The sequence below is a fragment of the Venturia canescens genome, chromosome 7 (genome assembly GCF_019457755.1).
Source record: "Venturia canescens isolate UGA chromosome 7, ASM1945775v1, whole genome shotgun sequence".
In the NCBI taxonomy this organism is placed as follows: Eukaryota; Metazoa; Arthropoda; class Insecta; order Hymenoptera; family Ichneumonidae; genus Venturia; species Venturia canescens.
This window is the reverse complement of record NC_057427.1, coordinates 11,389,148-11,413,865: the sequence shown is the minus strand read 5'-3', so window position 1 is coordinate 11,413,865 and position 24,718 is coordinate 11,389,148. Positions and strand designations below refer to the sequence as shown.

The 24,718-nt window shown below is 45.6% G+C and overlaps 2 protein-coding genes across 3 annotated transcripts in view; one reads left to right on the top strand and one right to left on the bottom strand.

The window, feature by feature from the left end:
• The window catches only part of mwh (multiple wing hairs), a 105,936-nt gene that overhangs the window by 55,112 nt on the left and 26,106 nt on the right, over positions 1-24,718 (bottom strand). The window lies entirely within an intron of this gene.
• On the top strand, positions 5,909-24,003 carry LOC122413032 (uncharacterized). Of its 2 annotated transcripts, none has more exons than XM_043423103.1 (2): positions 5,909-6,043; positions 22,312-24,003. In XM_043423103.1, exons 1-2 carry the CDS (start codon positions 6,027-6,029, stop codon positions 23,489-23,491), a joined length of 1,197 nt encoding a protein of 398 aa, XP_043279038.1. In that variant the 5' UTR covers positions 5,909-6,026; the 3' UTR covers positions 23,492-24,003. The 2 variants fall into 2 exon arrangements, with proteins under 2 accessions (XP_043279038.1, XP_043279037.1); XM_043423102.1 differs by lacking the exon at positions 5,909-6,043 and adding an exon at positions 19,019-19,224.

Below are 24,718 nucleotides of genomic sequence, written 5' to 3'. Positions count from 1 at the left end.
TAAGTGGTCAGCCATTTTGATGAAAACAAAAACAGTGTGTGTGTGTGTGTGTGTGTGTGCGTGCGTGCGTGCGTGAAAACGATTGTTTTCCGGTATCGATAAAAATAATGATGAAGCTCGCCACATCAGTTTCGAAGCAAATGACGAAAAGCTATTATATTCTTTGCAACCCAAAAAACAACATGAATATTCGATCGAACGCAGCGTAATTTCCAATTTCTTGTAGCAAAGAGATGAACAAGAGCTCAAGCAATAAAAAAATGTTAAAATTTGTGATCAGGTAGCATAAAATATAATGAAATTTCATTTTTTTCGTTTTTCTTTCAATGCGATAAAAAATGAAACGAATATGCTCGATCGTTCTCGCTTTCATCGAGGAATCTTGCAAAACCGCAAATAACTCTTACAGAGGAAACCACGCGAGCATATTATTTGGGGCATTCCAGGTCAAATCGACCGCTTCTAAACACCCCTTTCGATTTGGCGGAAACTTTTTTGTCGTTTTTTACCGTACGAAAGAAATTTTTCAGAATCTCTTCTATTTTTATTCCCGACCCAAAAATAGTTATGAGTTTTTCAAAAAATGGCGTTATTTTTGTTTAAAGAGACACAACGCTTTTGAAAATTGACTTATTGGAGACCTCTGTAAGAAACTTTGACATTTTCTACAAGTTCTCTGGAATTCTCAAAGTGGAATCTTTTCGCTTCCTATTCCTTTTTTCATTACAAAAATTTTTTTTTTCCAATTCAGTTCACTTATAACAACACCACCTTGAAAATCTTCCAAGACGCATCGAGAAGCTTAAAAGTTGAAAAATAATGATAATTATAAAAATAAAAATCGGTAATCATTGAAAAAATTTCAATTTTTTCAAAAAAATAATCAGAAATAACGAAAGACAGTCCTGAATATCTCTTGTAATATCTTCCAATATTTCAGCCGATATAACAAATACAACGATCGATTTTTTTTGCGGAACCTCTGATAATATTAAATAATGAAAAAATTCAATAACTTTTCATGCGTGTGCGAGAGTTTCATGAGCTGGAGTGACAAGTGTCCGAGAAAATTCGATATTCGATAATGTAACTGGGGTCAAAATTCTGCAATACTCACCACACTGGTACACATTTGCACTTGGACTTTTCAAAAAGTTTTTATTTCCTCCATGAACTTATGGAGTTTATCTTACAACGAGACTTTTCAGGGGTAACAATTCCTCAATAAAAATTGAAAAATCAAGTTTTATTATAAAAAAAATAGCCAAATTGAGGAAGAAATTTTGAAAAGCTGTTTTCTTTAAATTTTCGTCCCTCCAAATTAGCACCAGTGTCCTGTATACGAGCTAACAAGAATAGAAGAGCTCCCCGATGCTCGAGGACGAAGGACAGAGAGAAGCCGTGCCCAGAAGCTCTTTTGCCTGTCTTTATACGTTAGGAAGGATGTTTGATTACAAACGCGGACAAAATCTTCGCCGTCTTTCACTACCTCGCACATTCGCGTTCTTCCCGCAATCTCATACCCCCCCGTATACACTAATTCATATCGCTATGCATGTCGCCCTAACACGCGTAAAAGGGAAACATACCTTATTCAATCGTGCTTCGGTTCTCTGCATCATGAGACTGCACACAGCGCGCGGGCGAGATTTTTCTCTCTTTTTATATCTCCGTCCTCGTCGAGCTAACGCAGGACATGGAAGCTCGTGCCAACTAGTAAAGTTCATTGCACCATGCACGCCGCGTGTTTCTTGTGCGCGCAACAGAGACAAGCGCATTCTTCTTACACAGGGCGAGCTACAACCGTAAGGTACCATCAGAGAGACAAATACACGTTCTCGGACGTGTGCGTCTCTGAAGCGCTGCGTCCCCATTGACAATTATTCATTTTCAAGTTGAACGCAGAACGGGCCTGGGTACGGGGGCCTTTTCGGAGCGCGGAGGAAAGGATTTTCATTTTGTAATTGTCATATTCACGAGTCAGGAGGAGAATATTTACAAGGGGAATCTCGTCGGGGAAGAAAGTTTCGTTTCCTTCTCATTCGCGAGATGAAACAAAAGCGAAAAACGGGTTTTCGCACCCCCCCTCGATTTTCTCCTGGCGTTTGTGCTCCGCGAAATGAAAATTAAAGTCGTTCGAATTTCTCTGGGGGGAGAATGAGGAAAAATGATTGACGCATCAAGGGCCCCGCTTTCCCTCGGAGAAAATCTCTTTGATCAGCGCGAAGCCCGGCTACCAAACTCTGCTCTTTCCACTTCTCCATGTTCCTTCCCACCCTCTCCCGCGAACCTTTTTATCGAGTTATCGTCAAACGATGCTTCGAGGAAATCGGCCGAGTCCGAGGAGCGGAGAGTTCTGGTTTAACGAACGCGATGATTTTATACTCAGTAAGTCCGCAATCGTTTCAGCGAATTTAGTCCAACAAAATTCTTTATAGAGTCAAAAACGGAGTGGAAAACCAGCGAATGAGAATCAGTGGAATTGATTAACCGGCGAACGAAAATCGTCCGAGTCGAGACTGAATTTGTGGCGGCCGAGAACGGAATCGGCTGCTCGAACGAAAAAAAAAAAAAAAAAAAAAAAAAAAAAAAAAAAAAAAAACACTTTTCAGCTCCCGACTCACAATGTTAATAAAAAAACAGGCTTTCTTAATGACGAGTCAGAGATTGATGGAGTGATTTGTGTCTACGAGGTGGCCGTGGCTCGTTTAACACCCACGAAGCAAATCCTGTTAGGCAAACTGCCAGGAAAGGCTCCTGTACGGGGCCGCGGGATTCTGAGCATCAACAGTGGCCGAGAGGCGACGTATTAAGGCTTTCCGTTACCGCGTTTGCGCGATGCATGTGCACGCCGCACCAAACCCGGCAACCGTATGTGCCGATTCGCATTGTGGGAATTTGCCCTGATGCTGTATGCATTCTAGATAAAAGTATCTGATTCCACGGGATGCTTCATCTCGAATGAGAACAAGCCAGGCTGAGTTGCGCGAGTGCATTTTCCATGAATTTTCGTCCTCAGCTTGTTGATTTTCCATTTGGCTTGCATGACGTTCAAAAAAATCTGTTAATTCGCTCGATTTTCATTTTCGATTTCAGCCTCTAACGAAATTTCTTTTTATCCATTTTTTTAAGCTTTTTCCAATCATTCGAATGGGAGAAAAACATTTTTTTCCGAATGAAAATGTCTCCGACTGAACGAATACGATTTCAAGTGACGTCGTCGGTTGAGTTAATAAAAAAATTAAGGAGCCTCGTCAATCGGAGTAGAAAAACTTGGGGCATTTTTTCTTCTGAATTTCCAATTTTGGAGTAAATTTTTTCACGAGAAGCGCTGAAGAAATGTATATAAATAATCATCGATGAAATAATCGAGACGTTCGGCATCGTAATCGAAGTTGATCGACGGTTGAGAGACGTTAATCAATCGGCGTTGAAAGTCTCGTGTTTTCAGTGGACGATGAACAGCCTCTGTGAGGTATCCGGCACGACGATCTATCGTCCATAATAAACGAAGAGCGTGGCCTATTTAGAGTCTCACGGGTGCAATCTTTCGATGAATAAAAAAAAAAAAAAAGAAAAAGAAACGAAACAAAACAAACTTTTTGGGAACAACGAACGGTCGCCGAGTTTCCTCGTTTGTGCGTATTCAGCTCGTCGACAAAATGAATCAAAGTCGATGCATCGAGTTCTGTTTTATTGGAGTCGAAACTAGAACACTGAAAAAAGGTATTTTTGCTCTTAATTATCAGTCATTTATTGGCTCGATTCAAGTTTTTGGAGGCTTCGAAGTGCAAATTATTCGAATACTTTAATCAGTTGAATTCCTTCCGATAAACTCATCATCATTGTTCACGCAACTCGCGATTCAGCATGTTCTTTAAGCGGGCAGATGATTTTTGGACTATTAAAAACCGATTTCAAGGTTTTTTACTTCTTTTGATACGCGAATCGTTCCCCCGAAGGCCCAACGCATGCGGGCCCTGCACAGGAACACCTGTGAGTGCATATTTTCGAGGCGGAAAGCCCGATTAAATTGCATGTTGAACTTTAAAGGCGATTCCTCACGAACTTTGGTTCCCAGAAGGACGCGCACGATATTTGGAGAACCGCTGGGGCGATCCGGACGAAATTTTGAAGGGCGAATGCAGTCGCTGTCACGATATCGACGCGCAAAACCGAAATTATTGAGTGCTCGGTGCACGAAAATGGGGCAAAGTTTTTCGCGACGATTTTTCGATCCAAATGCCGGTCGACGAATGTCCAGCCTCGAATGTCCAGATCCGAGTTAGAATGCAAGAACGATAGAAACGGACGAGCCATTGGCTCAGAAATCGATTTGGAAAATTCGGCATTTTAAGCTCCTAATCTAATGAAAATCGAAATTTCCAACTTGAAGAATTGAAATTTTAAAATATACTACAAATATAATCTACCGTCCAATTGTCGAGAAAACAATTAACAAAAATCACATTTTACGAAGGGTTTTACACAGGTTCTTGTGACAAGCACACTTCCTGTGCGACGATTTCATGAAAAAAGATCCTCCCAACTTTAAAGAGCCGAAAATGAGAATAAGAAAATACAACGTTTTTAGATATCAATGATGTGTCTCGAGAAAGCTTTGTTACCGGTGAAAATCACTTGGGAATGGAAAAAGAAAAACACTTATTCGAAATGGCTGTCGTCACATTTTCCTCGACGATTTTACAACGAAAGTATTTTAACTGTTGTCATTATATTAAAAATTGATGAATCTCAAAAAATAAGTTGCACATAATTTTAATAATTGGGAGAATAAATTTCAGTCGTATTTTTTTATTATATCGAGAGAGGAAAAAGTTCAGCTGCTTTTGTGAATCACAAGTAACGCGTGATCCTCCTTAACGTTGCAGAGCGAAGATCATGAATCTTTGGAAGGGTGGCCAATGATAGCAATATCTTCTCGTCTAGTTGATACAAAAGGGTCGTAAGGAAAGTGCCGTCTCGTACATTAGAGCGTCAAGCCTCCGTCGGGCGAACTTCCTTTGATCCCTTTTCCCGCAGTTGCTCTTTCCCCGGTCCCCTGCGCTGGCTCGCTCTCTGGTTTTATCTCTCTGTCTCCCTCGTGTTGTGGCAACAGGAGAGGCTTGAAATCCCTTTCGGAAACGCGATGCGAATATAAGCTCGACGCCGTACAGCGAGTTAGCGTCGGGAATACATGAATGTGAAATAATCCGGAATCGTATCGTTTGCTCAAACCGTTCGATCGTAGAACGAGCCTCGGGCAGGGGAGAGACCGAAAAACATGGCGCGAATGTTCAGCGCTTATCGTCCTTCCGTATCATTAAAAAACTCAATAAACATGGGAGAACGGGAAAATCGAGATTTACCAGTGGGGGCTGCTCCAGTAATGGGATGAAGCAAATTTTTACGGTTTCTTCGAGCTCCTTTGCTGCGGTTGAGTTTTTTTGGAGTGTCAAAATATGTGATTGAGTAAGAACAAAAAATTGAACGAGGAAACGATGTTTTTCTGGGATTGTTGGCTCTCTTTATATTTTTAACATTTATTTCCTTCGGTGGATGGAAAGTCATCGAGAAATTTGTTGGAGCGAGACTCTTGAAGATAATTTTAGAATCCAGAATCCTCGAGTCGCGATGAATCCAAGAAAAAATGGGAATCGAGCTTCTTTCGTGCAGTCCCAATTTCCCTGTTGCCACCGCGTCGCATTTAGTTGGGGAAAAGGCGGTTGAAAAATAGCGAGGAAGGAGGGGAATAAACAAAAATAGTTGGTCGACGTTTCCAGGACTTTGAAACGGGACTTCGGCCGAGTTCGGGAAGCTTCGTCGCGTCTCGCGGGCGCGTACGATTGCGCTCTTTTAAATCCTTCTCGTGGAAGATCCTTGGGCTCAGTCTTTGACGCGCGCTCGCACAGAACACACGAGGAGACCGAACCTCGCTCACGTAAAACTGCAGTTTCTCACTCTCTTTTTTCCTCGATTAAATTACAAGTGAAAATCATTTTTCGACTGCGAGATCACGAGTGAAAATGTATCGAACACGAAGGTACGTAAGTTACGAAAATAAAGAAGAAAAGCTGGGTCGAAAATTGCGAAAGAATAAAATGTCCCGAGGAACAGAAAACTTTTGCGTTCACTTTCGAAATCTCGAGAAAACAAAACAAGCTTCAATTCACAAAAAAACCCGTCGAGATAGTCTCAACGCAAAGTCCACAGAAATATTCAACAAAACTCATTTCCTCCGATCAAGTTTACCCACCGAAGCTTCGCCCCGTACAGATGTTCCTCGCGAGCTTTATAGCTCTTATCTAAACGTCCGGGAGAGTATCCACGACGCCGACAAATATTGACTCGAGAGCGCGGTGACTGGCAAAGAGACCCTTTGTAACGACTCGACAAAAGATGAACAGAGAGGCTCTCACAGTTTCGGCTTTTCCATAAAGAATTTTTCCGATTCCCGAGCACTCGAGCCTCGGAGCCTGAAAAAATTGGCCACCTATTTTTGTGCATTAAAAAACGCGGATTTCCTCCAGCGCCCATAAAAGTTCAGCGAAGAAAATGCCTCGAGGAGAAATGGCTGGAAAAATCGTGACCGGAGAACGTTAATCGACGATACGATCGCGCATAACTGCCGATAAAATCGCGAGTAAAAAATATCGCGGGCCTCCAATTTGATAACTTAATGAGTAATAAAGGGAATGAACGAGTGAAAATAATCGAGTGGGAAATACGATAGAGTTTTATGCGCCCTCGCGCGCAGTTACGAATCCTATGCACGCATATATACGTCCAGGCCAAACACGGTTGATACTCTCCTCAATTAAATATGTGGGTTGATACGCTTCGCGTAATACGATGAATAATTTATGACGCGGAGACTCGCGGCTGAGTGCACTGTTTAATCGAAAATCTTTTTCTCTCTCTCCATTGCTGTGCTCCCCTTTAATCGTGTGCCAACTCTTTCCTCGCGGTGCGCAATGAAAATCGCGTCGATGATATATCTTATTAGCAAACTCTCATCGCGGGCTCGAGGATCAACGGCAATTAGAGCTCGCTGCTCGTTCGTTTAAATCGATCGGATTAATATGCCAGCACGGATAATTGTACGAGAGTCGGAGAAAACGTGCGTGCCAATTTATCAAGTTGGGTCATTAGGAAGCTAAAAATATCTGTTACAATGGCATGTTTTTCGCGAGGGATAATTGAACGACGCCTTCGATTGGAGCGTCGCTTCGAGGAATCGAGTTCGGATGAAATCTCCGGCTGGACAGAGATAGCGTTTTGACTGAAAATCCGCATCAACTTGGCACGATCGAAGGGAGACGAAGCGAGAGTTGAATCTATTGAAATTCCACGAGAAAGTGACGTTTTTTTCGCGTCCTCACCTGTCGGCCACCCTCGAAGGAGCGAAAATTTAAGGGGATCGTTAAATTTTACGGAGTGACGTCTATACGGGGCCGCGAAACGGTGGATCGCGAGCTCGAGGGCGACTCGATAAGACTAGCCGGTGGGGTCGCCCACGCGGCTTGACATTGTTGTACCTTTCCTCGTCGTGTAAAAGATCGAACCGGGGGCCGGCCCTTGGCCGCGTCGACGAGGGCACTCCTGGAGCATGCACTACCTTTCGCCGAAGAATTACAGGAATCCGTCGAGCACAGGGACGCACACGCGCGTGCGAATCTCAATCTATGGGCCATTTGAATCGAGGGGAACGCGAAGGTCGAACGCCTCGTGATCGTTGCGGTCGAAAACGCAACGTTTTTTTAAACTCAATGGGAAATTAATATCCAAAGCGATGGGAAGTGATTTCCTTTCATTTTCAAAATCGACGCAAATATTTCGGAGGCGTTTCTCGTTTCCCGAAGCTCCGAAAAAATTGGTCGAAAACACACACGAGCGAAGCGTCGCCCTCGCCGTGCGTTGAGCGCGGCGTCCCATGCACGCGCAATCGAACTAGTCGGTGTGCTGCGCGCGAATGAGAATCTCCGGCACTCACGCATTGCCCGATGTGTCAGTCACCCGTGCAAAGCGAGAGTGCAACCCGCAGCACGGCCAGGCCGGCGGGGGGCGCGGAGGGGTGAAAGGATCACTTTCTTTATCGCTGACGTACACAGGGGCCGAAAATAGGAGAAAAAGACAAGGGAATGACGAGAAAAAAGGGAATAAAAGTCTTTGGCGAAGAAATAAAAACGAAGCGTTACCGGGAGAGGGTGCAGGGAACAAAAACGAGAAACTCACGGTTTGACGTGGGTTATGCACGCTCGGGGATCGTGCCAATTGATCATTGATCGACGTTATTAATCATCGCAATCGTTTCGAGGGAGCTTTATGAAAAAAAATCGAATACTCGCAAGGAAAGGTTGAAGAGGAACTCATGCGAGTCGCTCAAGCTTAAAAAGCTGGAGATTTTTGTGTGAAATTGAACGTTTTTTCACACACTTTTTCCGCAGGCCAGTCACGGTTGCGTCGATCCTATGAAAAGAGGCAGGAATTTGAATGAGATAAAATCTTTGATTTTTCTAGATGATTCGTGTGCGATGGCAAAAGTTGAAACGTGATGAGAATTATCGCGAGCGATCGGTGGTCGCGAGCATACCAAAGATCCTCTCCGTATATAGATCTCTCCTTTGATCTCGCGACGTCGACTAATTGTCGTTTAACGCGAGAACGAGCGATATCTCTCGGTGGAAAAAACGTTGGACGAAGCGCAGGTACGATTGAGAGAAAAATTCAGGACACGCGTGTCACCTTTTTATTTTTCTCTCAACATCTCGCGCGTCCTTTTGAAGGGGGGAGTCGGGCAAGTCGTGGCTTTTCGCACGCGCGATCCTCATACCGGGTGGAGGGAAAAAGCGAGCTCGTCGAGGTCGTGGGTCGCAAGATTCTCGGAAGCAAAATCTCTGATCGCTTTTCATCGTCGCAGTAGTAACTCTCGAACGGTAAATCGCGAAGATAGACTTTCAGACTTTTCTCTCCGGAATCGCGTTCCTGAATAGTTTGCCCTCTCGAAAATTTCCTCCCGGGACACCCGCTATAGAATCTCGGAGAAATCCACATGCGAAAAGCTCACGCTGCACCGGCACGTCAGGAATGTTGGATCGCTTATCCTCGCCGCTCGGTGCGTACACAGAGACCCGCGCTCCCCGCACAACAATCCAAGAAACGAAGATTACACTCTTCGGCTATTAGCGAGCGTCCTTAAGGATTTCTCGCGTGCATTATAACCTGCTTAGAAACGAATTCAACTCACGTTCATCCGCGAACAAGCGCGAGCCTCGTTAAATTCCGTTCAATCTGCCAGAGCCCATAAAAATTTCGCGCCGGATGCTCAACATCGAGAATTGAAATATCCGCGCGCGGACGCGCTCCGGCGAAACTCTGGCTTTTTATCTCCGCTCGCACGATCCTTTAAATTCATGTAAAAACGATAATGCGACTCGAGAGATTCACGCAAGATCGAGCCTACCGCGACTGCCTTAAGAGCGAACTGATTGAAACGTACCGTCGATCCAAATGATCCTGCTTCTTATTCTCAAACTATCGAATTAGATTCACTTACGTCCTCCTCGTTCCTCCGTGTTCGTGATGAAAGAGCCATTATTTTAAAAAGCCAACAAATCACTTTTTCTCACTGTACGCACAGAGCAGGTGCGCGCTCGGAGCGCGCTCTCTCCCTCTCGTGGGAGGCTCCCTTAATTCGAGCTCCAACTTCTCATTATTCTCTCAAAGCCGGAGAGCGAGCAACGTATACTATAGACAACGGGGATCGCGAGTCGCATCGTCTAATTACACGCTGTGTCCCGAGGGGAGCAGCCAGAGCAGACGCTACAATTAAATTTATAAGTTACACGCCGCTCGCGTCCACGCGCATAGTTGCGCAACTCCATACACTCGGCGATGAAAGATTTACCGTTTTTATGAGTATATTTCAGTATCGTTGAGAATGTGAACTGCGATTCATGAACGCTGCGTTTCAACAAAAGCTTCGATCCATGCAGAGAGCCTTGAGTTCGATCCTTCGAGGCAAAGACTTTTCACGACTTTACACAATTGCGATGCTCGATTTTATGGATATTTTTGACGTGGACGAACCGCACCTGTCCATGAATAGGGAAATCCGAGCATTGGTTAATATGGAAAATATTGTTAGACGTTAACTCTGAGGCGAAGCCAGGGAGCAATAAAGAACGGAGATTAATAGGCTATAGAAATTGAACTTTACGCCATATCCAACCTCGACATTATTACACACACACCCGAGAATGATTTCATTCACTATTTAATTAAGACGGGAGAGAAAATTACCCCGGAAATTCTCAGCCGAGCTGAAGAATATCGCTGCGACTTCATAGCGCTTGAAATCGAGCAAAATCGAGTGATCGAACGCAGCAAAAAATCGTTTGGAAAGAAACGATTTTTAAGGTAGATCGTACCCGAAGGATCATATTTAATGGGTATCTAAATTGGATCGATTTTTACTCCCTAATTAGAGATATGATCACTTTAAATTAATGTCAGAGTTATTAATTCGAAATCGTAGATATACATTTTTTCAACTCATCTTTTCGCGAATGAAATTACAAGCCCTTAAATAATCGCATTAGAAAGCACAAAGGGAAATGGATCGAGAAAAAAGTATTAATAAAAAGACAGGATTGGGCCAAGCCAAGAAGAAACGAAATGCCGAAATAAGCAAATTTGAGGTTATTCGAATGCTCATTACAAATTTCGTTCAATCTTTAACGTAATATATATCTTTATTACTAGAAAGACAATTGTCTCGAATTTTTTCCTAAACCTTCAACTTTTTCATAAACTTTGTGAGAAGCGTTCGTTCGTTGTATGAAAAGATAAGCGATTTTTATAACATTGTGTATTTTTCTTCATATATTTAAGCACGTTTATCTCGACAACCAATGAGACTGTAAAATTTGAAGTGCGTTTCAGTCGACTGTCCATTTAAACTCTGTCTAAGTTTCAAGACTTTCTTAAAAAAATAGTTTCGTGTATGCCTTAAAAAGATCGTTCGTGCTTTATCCGGATGTGAATAATTGGATGATTTGACAGTTTTTCTCATCGTGGGAAAAGAGTTTCGTGAATTTTTCAATTTCCAGTGACCTTTCGCACCGGCAGTTTTCAATATTTGTTAACCAACGAAGAAGTCTTGAACGATTTGCATACTTGCTCAAATCTCGGTAAGAATTTACTGCTCAAGATACTGCGGCGATGGGGTGAAAGACTCTCAGGAAGTGTCGGCTATCATTATTTACATATATGCACTGAGATTCGTGTACGCATATGGATGTAAGAGAGGCTCGAACGTTCAGAATGAGAGGCTTTTGACCGGGAGCGCCCCTCATTTTTTCCCTTTTTCCAGTATACATAGTGACATAATAGGCAAAGTTCCAGGCCGATGCACCGTTATGCATAAAGGATCTAACACGCGGGGGTCAGACGAGGCTTGAAAGAGTATTTACATGGTACGTGGATATGGGCACTTCCACATAAATTCAAACCTCATCCTTTTCGTCGGGAGTTGGCAAAGTTCTTCGAGGCTTTTTCATCTGGAAAGAATGCTTGAAAAATTGTAAAAAAATCAATTATCACTTCCGAGCAATTATATGCTTCGTTTCTTTTCTGTAAAAACTGATTTTCAATACATTCCTTAAGGCCTGAAGAAAATTTCGGACTGCTCCAAGAAACTTCCAAGAGTCGACGAAATTATTTTGGGAACGTTCCTGTCAACATTCGAATCACCGCCCAATCGCGATTCCTCATCTCAGAGGCCAAACAAGCTTCGAACGACTTTTCAACAAATTCGCGTAATCGTACGAATCACAAATCGCAATTACGATTAAACGGTGCTGCGGAAACCCACGTTACACATTAAAATGGTGTAAAAAGAACTCGAGTTTACCCGCACACGAATGCTAACTCGAGTGTTTTTATCCCCAGCAGACGCTGCATAACTCGCGTGCATGCACGCAACGTGACACAAGTTTTGTAGACACGGGGATATTTCACAGGAGATCGGGACCGGCTTGCGTGCATGCGTTTTCACGGAAGGGTGCACGTTTTAGCACAGTTCGCGCTGCTTAACGCTCTTTTATTTGTTTTCGAGAAGTTTATTTATGTATTACGCGATATAAAGTCGAGTCGCGAACGCTGCTCTGCCTCCCGTACACTTTTTTCTCTCTTTGTGGTAATCGAAGCACGCCCCGAAGCGACCCAGACATCCATTAACCCTGATCGATCGGTAGGCGATCGCCGGGACACGTGCGTGAGCCGAGAGCGCTCGTCGCCCTCCATTCTATGAGAATCATCACAAAACATTTCTTTTAATCGAACGACGATACGCGCCTGGGATCGTGGTAACGTTGATTGAGCGTGACTTTGAATTCGACGCTATTACCGCGTCTATTATAATCGCGCTCGTGCGGAGAGCGAGGGGGGGCGGAGCGGACGGTGCGAGCGAATGGACGCGTGACAAAAAACCTCGCGTATACTTCGGCACAGTTCCGCCTTCCTCGGGCTCGATTTCATCACGTTTGGAAGTTCATTTTTCAATCGAAAAAATCTTCCGCAGCCCTCGATTATCGACACGAAAATAAATAATTCGTGGCGATGCCTGTTGGCACTGAAAATTACGAAAATTAGGGCGATCGGCGGTTCGCGAGCTGCTCATTTGAAGCTCGTTTTGCTCGGGAATCTCTGTCATTATTCAGGTTTTTACGAATCGTTTTTTTTTTTTTTTTCAACGACTCGAGTTAACGCGAATTCGGTAAAGCCGAGAAGGAGAAGCGTCTGGACTGGCAAGTTTCGTTTTCAATTTGGCAACATTTCAGTGCCACATAAGCTTCCAGTCTTTCTCGTTTTTTAACACTTTGAGGACTCCTCGCTCGATGATTTCGTGCTGGGAGCACGCTTTAATGACGGGGCCTAATTCCCCGGGGAAAATGCAGCACCGAATTTTACTCGATTCGTCGTCGATTCGTGCTCAATGGAGCTTCAACGAATTCACGATTCAAATGTTCCCAGTCGCATTACTCGCGCGCAGGCGACATACATTATCGCGCCTCTCGTTCCTCCTGCCGTTGTAACTAGTCGAGCAGTTAATTATAAAATCCAATTAAAGGTTTAATTAAACTGTCGGAGAATTTCTACCCGCTGCTGCGGACTAGTTCGACGTACATTATCGGCATTCCTATCGCCCGCTGCGGTAACCATAATCGCAATTCTCCATGAAAAATGATAATTGTTCGGTAATTTACAGTGTGGAAAGGGTGCGAAAGGATATTCGCATTTTCATCGCTCGCGTGGCCACTCACTTTCCATACCGTAATTACTTTTTTTCTTAAGCTCATGAAGTATGCTCGTTCCGAGCTCCGCGCGGAGGAAGAGCTCCACTCGGCGGAAAAGACGGTTCGCAATTTCCCATAAACTTTTCCTGGTTCCATAAAATACTCGAAGCAAATGATTTTAAGCATTATCGCGAGGAGGATCACGAGAACACGAATTTGGCGCTCGGTGCGCGGCCAGGGGGCGATATAGGACGCGAAAAATCTTCGATCTCGGATTCGAGATACAACACAAATTGTCGATAAATTCGTAACGGCTGGTGCGTCACGATCACGTATATCGCATTATAATACGCGAGCGGCGGATGCCCCGAGAGTAAATCGCAGTTCTTTACCGCAAATTGTGTACTCGAGAGTCCCGACGACGAGGTGGGCGCGTGTTCGTCACGCCGCTAACCGAGGGACGAGCGCACTCCAATCTCCCGTCGTTTAGTATTGCGCGCGCGAGAGCCTATCTTTTCGAGATGATTGCGGCATTAGTCTTTAATATATAATATTCGCGCGATAGACGAGAGTCCGAAACGAGAGGCAAAAAGAAATAGCGAAGGCTTAATAATCCGCAAGAAAAAACCGATATACTTGGACTTACACATAGGCGCGGGACGGAGGTGAAATTGCTAAATAATAAGTCTCGATGAAGAAAAAAGGTTGCTTATGCGTCGATGGTGTGCGAGGGGCATTAGGGTCAGCATTGAACGATAATTTGGCCTTGATGGGCCCTCCGCAATTTGCAGGAAAATAAATTAAAAACGTAAGAATTATTAAAACGCTTGTTTCTGTGTTATTCGAATTGAAAAATTTATTCCTCCCCGTCACTCCTGCACTTTTAGTGAGCGAAAAGCGAGAGCCGAGTGTGAGACGCGGCAGGGAAGGTTTTCTTCGAAAAAAGCTAGGAGCAACTTCCGTCCCAGAGGCCTGCTCGAGATCACAGGAAGGAATATTCGAAAAGTATTTTCTCCTCAATTCGCAATCGAGAGCGAGGCTTCTCCGCGGGGAAGCAATTGCACTCGCACATTTAGCGTTGCACTCGAATAGCGTATTTAATTGTCGAGGGGGAAGAGCATCGAGAGATGAAAATAAGCGGGAAGAGAAGAAGAGCGAAGTATCGCGAGATGGTTTTCAAAGTCGGTTTGGCCGAGTGGGACTCGTGCGAGTTGCGAAAGAGAAAAGCTGTAATCAGTCTGCACTCCGGAGTAATAACAGGGGGCTAGGAAGATTTGGTGCTGGAAAAAAACGACCTGTGCGCGCGGCGAGGAGCCCGCGATATTTGGGTCTCCGGCGTAGCAGTGATGCTCGCTTCTCGCGTGTCCGGGCGTATTTCGTAGACCGAGCGAGATGGAATTCATCGCCGTTGGGCGCAGATTTAATAAACGAGAGTGGCATTTCTTCGGCGAAATTTCGCGAAATTCGAAAGAGACGAGCGCTCCTGCGCGATCGGTTTGTTCAGCGTGCGGGGGAACCGCGAAGCCTGCTTGTGCGCATATAAATCAATCCGGGCGTCCACGGAGCCCGAGATCTCCCAATGAAAAGATGCTTTATGTCGATTCAAGAGACCATGTAGAAGAGAACGAGAAAAAATCGACACCGCGAAGCTCCCTCGCCGGACGCTTAGTGCGAAACCATATCCTAATGCTCACGTACGCCTTTCTAAGCGAGGAAGATGCCCCCAGAGCGCTTCAAAGAAGTCGTATGAAAGATAAGGACTGAGAACGAGAGAAAAGGAGATGAAAAAATCGGAGGATAAAAGGGATCCTTGAGACAAATGGGCACGAGGAGCGGGATCGTAGGGAGGAGCAATAAGAAGAAATCTTTCTCGAACGTTCCTGCGCAGCCTTCTCTAGATATACGGAGACCGACGAATATACAGGGTGGAACGGGACGTGTTCGTCGACCTTTTCAAAGCTGACGAGACTTTCTCTCAAAACATTTCGATAAGAGCGAATGCTCCCTCCGAAATTATCAGTAAGAGCATTAAACACCGATTTGAACGAGGTTAAAAGTGGCAAAAAAACACCAAGAAAGTTCCTTGAGAAAGGAATTGAAATTCGGTAGACCCGAGCGTTGAAAAATCCTTCGAAAAAAAGCAGAGCGAGTTCCTCTGTGAAAGTGTGTACGCTGGAGTGAGAAATGCTCATAACTCGAGTCCCTCCGACCACTGATACGAAGCAGCCCACTTCCAGTCGCCTCCTTCGCGTTGATTTTTCTCGAATGTTTTTTTCAGTCGATGCAACCAAGCTCGTGGCACGGATGCAGCACGAGATATATGGAACGCGGATTCCCGAGAGGCAAGAGAGAGAGAGAGAGAGAGAGAGAGAGAAAGGGAATGAGAAAGAACGAGAGATTAATTTCTCGTACGAAAAGTTTGCCGAGCGCACCGGGACGATAAATCTTTATTATATTTACTCTGGGGAGAGATGAAGGGTCGTATAACTCGAGAGGGGTTGATACAGGGCGTGTTTGAATAATAAACTATAAAGACTATGCGTTATGGTGGGGCAATGTGTCCAAGAGTTTTCTTTAGTGCTCATCGCATTGTACGTTATTCACGCGTGTGTACGTGCAGAAATATGCTCGGCAATTCCTTCGGGATTATGCTCATACAGCTTCATTAGCCTGTGGAAGAACGTCGTACGTGCGAGCGACAGGGCAGAGCTCAACGAAGCTGGCTCGTCACGCGAGCGCGCAGTATTTCAATTTGACCGCGCGGCGATGAGCTCGCGGCGACATTTTAAAATGCTTATACGCAGCGTTTTTCCGCGAGTCAGAGCGACTTTCGAGCGGTGCGAGAGGTCGAAAAGTCGCGCGGCGAAATGAACGAACGAAAACGGTCCTCGATCCGGACTTTTTGGTTGAGCTAGCACTCATTGGAAGCTTGGACGAAACGACGCGGAGAGTGAATCGGAAGAGTTTCCTGGTCGCGGATGCCGCAGAAATATATTGACGGAGCAGGCGCACAGGAGGCGAGTCAATTGCCCCGTTTTTCCGGTGCACTCTGCGGTCGCACTCCGACCGAAAGAACCGTACAGACTTATAAGGCGGTACGAGATGGAGAACAAGCTCGAAAAAGGGGCTGTAACAGGTGCGAGTCATTATTCTCATTTCTGGTTCGTTTTATTGCTTGTTCGCTCTGTGCCTCGCGTACGCTGCTCGTGAATATCGCGAGGAAGGCACGCACATCCGTATGCGAGTGCGCGAATGTGTTTGCACACATTCGTGGATATGCGGAGCGAATGAGCTTTGGCCATATCTGGCGGAGATGGGCTGCCGTGAGGGCATGTATCCTCGTTTTTGCTTTGACCCGTTCGAATCGATCTCCGTTGCTCTCGTTCCTCGGGACGAGCGGAGTCTTTATTCCGGCTCGTTTTCCAGCGATTTTCTTGCCCCTTCGTCACGATCTAACGTGTCTCCAGAAAACGTGGCGTCGTATAAATTACGATAAAGGCAATAAAAGGCCTTGGAAAAATGAGGATCCCCGTTACGCGCGGGCCGTGCCCGCTCCCTTTCGCGGAGGAGTCGCGAGGGGGCGGAGTTCCACCTCAACACGTGCTGCACCGCGCGAAGAGGCGAAAAAGCGCGGCGAGAAACCTGCGGAGAAAATCATCGGCTGGCAAAATCTCGGGGAGGTTCATCCCCGGGCAAAAAAAGTTGGAGGATAAACTTCGTTTTTTTCTGCTCCTGGTCGTTAAGTCGCTTCTCGCCAGGTGGGCCTCGCTCGGAAAAAAATTCGGAAAAAAGGATAATTGTTCCGCGCGCAACATGCAAATCCCTTGCGCACGAACTACCGCGGAGACGAGACGCCGATCGGTGCGTAAAATCAAAAATTACCCCGCGATATGCGGCCCGCCAAGCCGGGTTGCGTAACCGAAAATTTTCCAACTTTTACGCTCCCTCCGTCTGCTCTCGTCCCTTCTTTTTACTCCTCACATTTTTACCCCCCGTCCGCGCACTCTCCTCGGCATATAAATTCATGTGAACGTTGCCCGGATGGCCAATACTCCGATGAAAAACGTCATGAGGAGGAGCTAACGTACTCTGAATATACTTCGTACGTAATAGCGCGAGAAGCAACTATTAAAGAAATTTTACGAGTCTCTCCGCTTCTTCTCCGCAAGACTTTCGGAGCCTCGAGCTGCTCCGACCTTAAGCTCCACGCTGGTACGGACGTTCATTTATGCGCGTACACGCACCGAGCCGCGTTTCCTCGAGAAATAATATTCCGCCTCTTTCAATATTTTTCGTAAACATTCATTCGTCTCGCATCTTTTCACCGCCACATCGAATTAAACAATTTAGCACTTGAGACTCTAAAGAATTTGAACATTTTTTCATTCTCCCTGAAACTCTGTCTCATTCGGACGATCATTCTGCGGATGCAGAATGATCGTCTTTTTATACCACGATTCAGAAACGTTTTTAAGCCAGGCTCGAAGCCATGATTGATCAGTCGTAAGTGCCCTCTCATGAGGCCAATCACGAGACTGAACCGTGCTGCATATTTTCGTCCGCGCTTAATAACGATGTTTAAAAACGTATTGAGACTCGTCGTAAGCACGAGCTTAAGAATACGCCTGGAGACTGACGTCTAGGATCGTTAAATTGATCGCCATAATTCAGTAGCAGGTGTAATATTTGTGTTTATCGTATAGAGACATGGGCGCACCTCCAACAAAGGGGAGAAGCAGGAGCTTTATGTTTCCGATATATTGTCGATCGTTTTCAGCCAAGTTATTTAGCAGCCCCTCGTTGAAAACACGCTACTCGCTCGTGACGTCTCAGTAGAAACCTTCCCGACTCCCCCTTAATCTTTGCACCTTTATTATGCTCGTCTCGTCGCCCTGCTTTTCTCTCATTTCTCATTTACCTTGAAACGAGCACCAAATCATACAGCAGCTGCTGCCGTTCGAGTTTTTTTCGCGCGTTGCTGCTTCGCTCTAACGAGAAGAAAATGGGATATTTATTAAGCTCGTACTCGCGTGCTCTACTCTCAACGATAAAAGCACTTGGCAACGGTCTCGATTTTTCAGTCACGATATTTCCTGGATACTCCCGAATCGCGAACTGTCAATGCGGATTCTGAATTTCTGGATTGAACCTCAGTTCGCTCGAGGGGATCTTTCATTCGTTAAAAGCAGCATCGAAAGTTCTGCTTCGAAAGCCAACAACCTTGATTACTATTTCGAAGCAAACTCTCCAGAAAAGCTAATATTTATGGCGAATGTTTTTTATCGAGGGAGGAAAGGAACGTAATAATGTCTTCGGCTGCGGAAGCCTTAAGGGGCAATATAAACGCCATATCTCTTCGTCCTTAGTTTCCGGTGAAACCTTTTCCGAGAGCAGGAAGCCTGCAGTCTCAAAGCTCTGCCAAAATCCTCTGCAGAGAGCGTTCCAAGTTTGCTCTCGTTCGCGCGGTCGATCGTTCCAACACACACGCTCCATTGTCGTCACCTGCTAGTATATACGCATACAAATATAGGAATCTAGCATCGTCCAGACCCTCCGTGGAAAATCGATCGTTGTTTGTGCGCCGACGAATTCTCGTTCGGTTAGTACACAGCGGGATGAAGAGACGGAGGAGGAAGGGGCGGAAAAGGATGGTCGTCGCGGGTTCGCTTTCCCTCCTTCTATTCGAGGGCTTTCAGTACATAAATGATTTACGTCGTACAAGTACATTCGGAGAAGGCTCCAAGCCGTTTTGTATCCACGAGCGATAATAAAGCTGATAATAAATTCGCTGATGATCGCTGAGCCCCGAAATTTATTAATTCAACTGTCCCCTCGACCGTTTCGAGGGTATTACGAAGCCTGAAAAGTAGTGAAGCAAACCTGCGACGACGATGACGTTTCGAGGTGCGAGGAAACTGGAAGAAAGGTAACATTACGATTTTTGTTTTTCCACGATTAAGTCTCAGCACCGACTGCGCGATCATTAATCATCCGTGATAATTGGCCCCTCGGGAACATCCCACCGAGTCCTCTTCTTCTCAGCCTTCTTCGTCCCTCTTCGGATCTTCCGCTCCGCGAAGAATCACGTGTCAGTGTCGCGCATCGTACGAACAAGTACCCGGGAGAGATCACCGGATGACGTGACATTTTTGCCACGTGGAAATTCCGTGAATTCGACACAGAGCTGTACTCTCTTCTCCTCCGGACCCCAGGGGGTTGGATGCTGCGCTCGCCGCGCAGCATCACGATCTTTGACGGCCTCTATATATGAGGCAACTCGACCTCCTCTCCGCTCCATCAAAGTTCACGGCTCTACGAACTCGCGTGTGTAGCATTCGATACCTTACACAGAAATAACGCTCACGGTCGATGAACTTTTGGCATACTTCGCGTACGAGATTCCTTCCACGACTGGGCATCGAATTTTAACAATCGCTTTTTATCGAGGCTTCGACTCGTCAACGGACTCGAATGAATCAACGGCGAAAAAAAATTTCAAACTTGGGCTTTTTCACGAATTTTGGAGCACTTTGGTCCTACGATGAATTTTTTAGCAACTTTGCTTCAGGGAATCGAACCGATGGGAATTCACATGCGGATTCTCTTCACTTGGCAATCGCAAATCTACGAGCACGCGGAGAAAACGAGGCTGAAAATTCTAGACAAAAGTACTTCGAATATAGAATCTTATGGACAGCAGCATATACGTACTGAATTGCAGCATATCATAGTTTTTATTCAAAATACTCAAGAGTTGTTCTCTATAAGCATAGTCAAAAATGTTTTCAGTCACTTCAAAATTTGAAGTGACTGAAAACGCTTAAAGTCACAAAACTCTTTAGCCGGTACAGTTAGAGATGTAACACGATTCTCTATAGAAACCGAAATTTATTCAAAATTCCAGGCTACGCTAGAATGATCTCATATTTTTTTTCCTATCTTGATCATCCTACTATGTCATTTTGGCAATAAATAATGGGAAAGGAAATTTTTCATTTACTAAAAATATAGTAAAGATCATTCGAAACTAAGGACGCGGTCTTTTAATACTTTACTTTTTTAAAGTATTTTTATAGTGTACGAATATTACGCTACTCGCTACAAATGTATCGAGTATCGAGAATGAATTCACTACTCGCTACAAATGTATCGAGTAGCGGCAGGGTGTCGATACATATGTATCGAAATAGTGAAATAATATTCACTACTAAATACATTTGTAGCGAGTATTATTTATGTATCTCGATACGAAAATAGCGAGGTTTGGACATCTCTGCTTCAAATGTTTGTATTATAATGTGTGCTCGGGCAATACTGAAAAAAAAAAACTATGCGGATGGTAAAATGTCACACGTATTCGATGTATATTCGTGTATTCATCGTAGAATTTACTATGCTGAGAGTGAAAATTTGTGCTTTACAATACATTTCCACTTATCAGTGAGTGCTGGTCTGACACGATGAATAAAACTCGAAAACAAAACGAAATATAGTTCTCACGTGCATATCACTTTTTTTGCTATCGATATAAAGCTGTTTAGAATCGAAGTAAAATTCAAAAAAGACAATGCTGTTTGTGATCGGTGGCTAGATAGTTTGGAAATTCTTGAAAAACAATATATTCTTCAGTATATAAAACGAGCAAGATTGAAGGAGATAATTTATGAAAAATCGCCATCGCAGCTAGGAAAAAAGAAATTTGAGTTTTTGTGATTATGACTAAGGCTATAATGAAAACTATTCCAGTTACCATTCTCCCGACGATGAAATCGCGAATTATTTCTGTCCCGGAGATTCAGTGACCCACTGAAGTGAAACCTCGAGCTTGAAGTACTTTCAAATAATCATTTGAATGGATAAAAATCGATTTCGGAAGAAATAAGTTCTCACGAAGCAAGTAGCTGTTGATTTCCCTGGGCAGTTCTCAAGTGGAAATTCCGTGCGGAACGGACCCGCGGTAAAAACAAACGAGAAAGAAAGTGACTCGGTCGAAATCTGAATTGTCAAGTGTCTTGCACGAACAATGAGAGAAAAAAGCTCTCTCTCTCTCTCTCTCTGTCTTCTTGCACAGTGGCGAAGAGTGCGATAAAGAGAACGCGACGCACGTGCATCTACGCACGAATCGTGAATCTTTCGCACGAACTCTCGATCTCAAAGGCTCCTGGTACTTGTTCATACAGCCAAGGGACACGGTGGGAGTTTTTCGCCAGAGTGTGCGTCGTATAACGTGGTGTCTTTCGCCTTGTGTGTGGACACAGGATCGTAAAAGTCGTTGGAAGTACGACCAAGAGGATGCGGTGTGAGGCACGTAATGTTCGGCGAGAAATGCATGCGCGAACGAGAGAGAAAGAGAGAAAAGGAGAGGCCAAGGTGAACAAACTCCCTGGTCACAGGTACACAACGCCGATGCAACGAACCTGTACGGTGTATGCACTTTTGTATCGCCCATGGATAAACGTACACGATGATATAACGTTGTGAAACGACAAAGAGAATCCCTGGAATCGTTTGCACATACTCGCCAATCCAATTCGGGGAAGTCTGTCTCACGATTTCGCGGAGTCTTCTCCAGGATGCTGCGAAGCATCGAATGATCCTGCACATATAACCGACGAATAATACGCGCACGCTGAACGCCTTAGTCATATCGTTAACAACCGTTTTTTCCCTTCCACCTTTTCGCAGTCTCGCGCGCATCTCTTTCAATACTTCTTTGTTCCAAGCGTGTACGTGATAATTGAGGAAACGTGGCGAGGAGCTCGCGCGGGGCTCGCGGCTCCTTTCCGCGTTCTTTCGAACTTTGTACTGGGAATGGACGCTTGGGATTGCCGGGAACAAGTTTTCGGGAGGGCTCGAGTCGCGAGCAGGTCACGTGTTTGGGTTGATTGAAATTTGGAGAGATCCGATTAAGGGACTGGACCACTCGCGGGAGGAGCACTTTGCTTCGTTCCGTTGAAAATTTCAGTCCCCCCTCGATCGGTACGACGTCTAACGAAGCCTCCGTTTTCTTCAGTTTCAGATTGGCTCTCCTGCTCGCGTTTTTAACGACGTTGGCGTCGAGCGCTGCGGAAAAATCAGAAACGAAGAGATTCGAGACGGTGCACACGAGTAACGCGGCGATACTGCAACGTTTGGGTCTGGCCCCGGTGCGAATACCGGAAGGTCACCACAAAAAGAGGCTTTCGGGACCGGAGCCGTCGGACGCGGTCGACATCGAGCTCGCCTCGAGGAGCCGAATCCACCAGCCTTACAGCAGACGCCACGGCCACAGCGACAGCCACGTTTACGTGGTGAAATTGCCACCGAGCCAGCCGTACTACACGCTGACGAAGCCTCACAAAGCTGAGACCGATGGGGCTAAGGATAACGAGAAAAAAACGAAGGTTGCAAGCTCGAGTCCTCAAGTGGGTTTCCACAGTAACGGGAAACCCGGAAAAATCTACCACTGGAATCTTCCTCTCGTAAAGAAAATCAGCGAAAAGAAAAAGTACCACGCTCAATTGAAGATGGAAGAGATGAGAAGGAGACTCGAGGGAGAGACGAAGGAGCACCGATCGCAGCACCCGAAAATCCCGGTGCCAGGGTCGAAAAACTCCACTCTTACGGGCCCGAAGAAAGCTTCGAACCCGCACTCGTCATCGGAGCCTGGAGAACCGAACGCGAAGCATTACCATCATTCGACATCGCTGAATTCCTTGAATCACGACGAAAAGCCGACGAAGCACACTCGCAACAACGACAAGAGGCTCAACTATCCAAGACTACCGGAACAAATTCGGAAGCCTGGAAGCCCCGAGAATAATCGGGATGGCCAAGCGAGGGAGGATAACGAGAAAGTGGGCAAGAAGAACAACAAGAAGTCTTACAGACTCGAGGAAGACTCGAATCTGTACAGACTCGAGTCGAGGAATAATAATGAACGTCACAAGAACGATCGTCTCGCCGTCTGGAGTCTCTCTAACGAACTTCATGCCTCGGGTAACGCGCTAAACTCGTCTCTCAGAGCGAAGAAGCACCGGAAAAAGGCAGCGTTGTCTTATTACGCCCCGATCAACTCGAGGACGAGTAAAATCGATGCGAGCCCATCGGCCAACAACGTACAACAAAATTTCTCCAGCAACGGCAAACCGAAGGCTTTTTACGTGATGGAGAAGAGTCGCCAGCCGGTTTACTATCACCCCCTCCTGCCCTAATTTCCTTAGACTCCTCTTCCCCGCGTGTCGCCCTTTCCCAGGGAATTTTCCACTCGGATAGGCAAATATACGTGCAAGTATAATCGCGTCGCTGCGAGAGCGAAACATATTCCCGTGGTCGTACATTGTCGTCCGGTGGGCACGAAAGCTTCTGCGTATACCTACAACACCGGAACGAATAAAACGCTCGATCCCTCGACACGCACACATCATTTCCCTTCCATTTTTGCCTCAATCAAAGCGCCGCCGACTGAGAGAGAAAAAGACTATGTTATCTGTCCTCGCGCAACCGAGTCGGGGTCGGGAACAATCAAATCGCGGTTGCATCCTCGCGCTGTCGGAAGACCTCGCCCCTCCGAAATCGTGTGGACGCTCCCTGAGGCCGAGGACGAACCGGAGTCGCTACACCTTTTTTCACACTTTTTGTACTCTCGTAAGCAAATAGTTGTTAAGCCCCGCAGTAGAATGAAGCAGTTGTATCCAATAAATAATTATTTGTAATATTGTAAAAACGACCTCTTGACCTTCCTCCGAGGAGTCCCAGCGGCTGAGCACCTCTACACGGAGCTTGCCGTGTGCTCCGCACGATCCCTCCCCTGCTGCGGATATCCCGAAGGGTAACTTCTTTTTCGTCCACGTTAAGGAGAGAAGAAAAACTATTTTAAAAAGCGAAGCACTTTATTACAAGAACGCCTGCGTATCTGTCACGGAATTCTATGTGATTTCACAGTCCACGAAACGAGATATACGCCGAGGGAGAAAAAAGGAGCTCGAATGCGGGCTAATTGAGCGTGGAAGCCTCGCAGCAACAAAACCCCCCCCCCCCCCCCCCGCCCGCGAGCTTTCCGCAATCTCAAACTTCGATCCTGCGTATTTATAGATAAATAAGAGTTACTTAATGGAATAATGGACCGCGGGGCTGCGTGCGTGTGCTGGCCCCGTCTGCCGGGCTCGGCTAAATTGAACGAGAAAGGTGTTGAGCTGACTCCCGAGAGTTAATAACTGTTATTGAACGCGTCCACTGGAATGCGCAATTAGTGCGGAGTCCTGCACGGGCACCGACGAGAATTTAATTGCCAGCCCCCTTCGCGACTGGGGAGCGAGCAAGCGAAACCATTTTATGTCCTTTCCTCAGCGTTTTCAGGCGTTTCGGATTGCAGGGACAAAGTTGCAGGGATGGCAGAGCAGGCGCAAGACGTCGTTTCGCAACGTTCAATTTTCCGACTG

What these genes read in the sequence shown, in the direction of transcription:
- LOC122413032 (XM_043423102.1), top strand. Translation starts at nt 19,190, where the DNA reads ATGACGTTTCGAGGTGCGAGGAAACTGGAAGAAAG. An exon ending in GCGAGGAAACTGGAAGAAAG is followed by an intron (nt 19,225 to 22,311) that starts GTAACATTACGA and finishes CGTTTTCTTCAG; the next exon opens with TTTCAGATTGGCTCTCCTGC.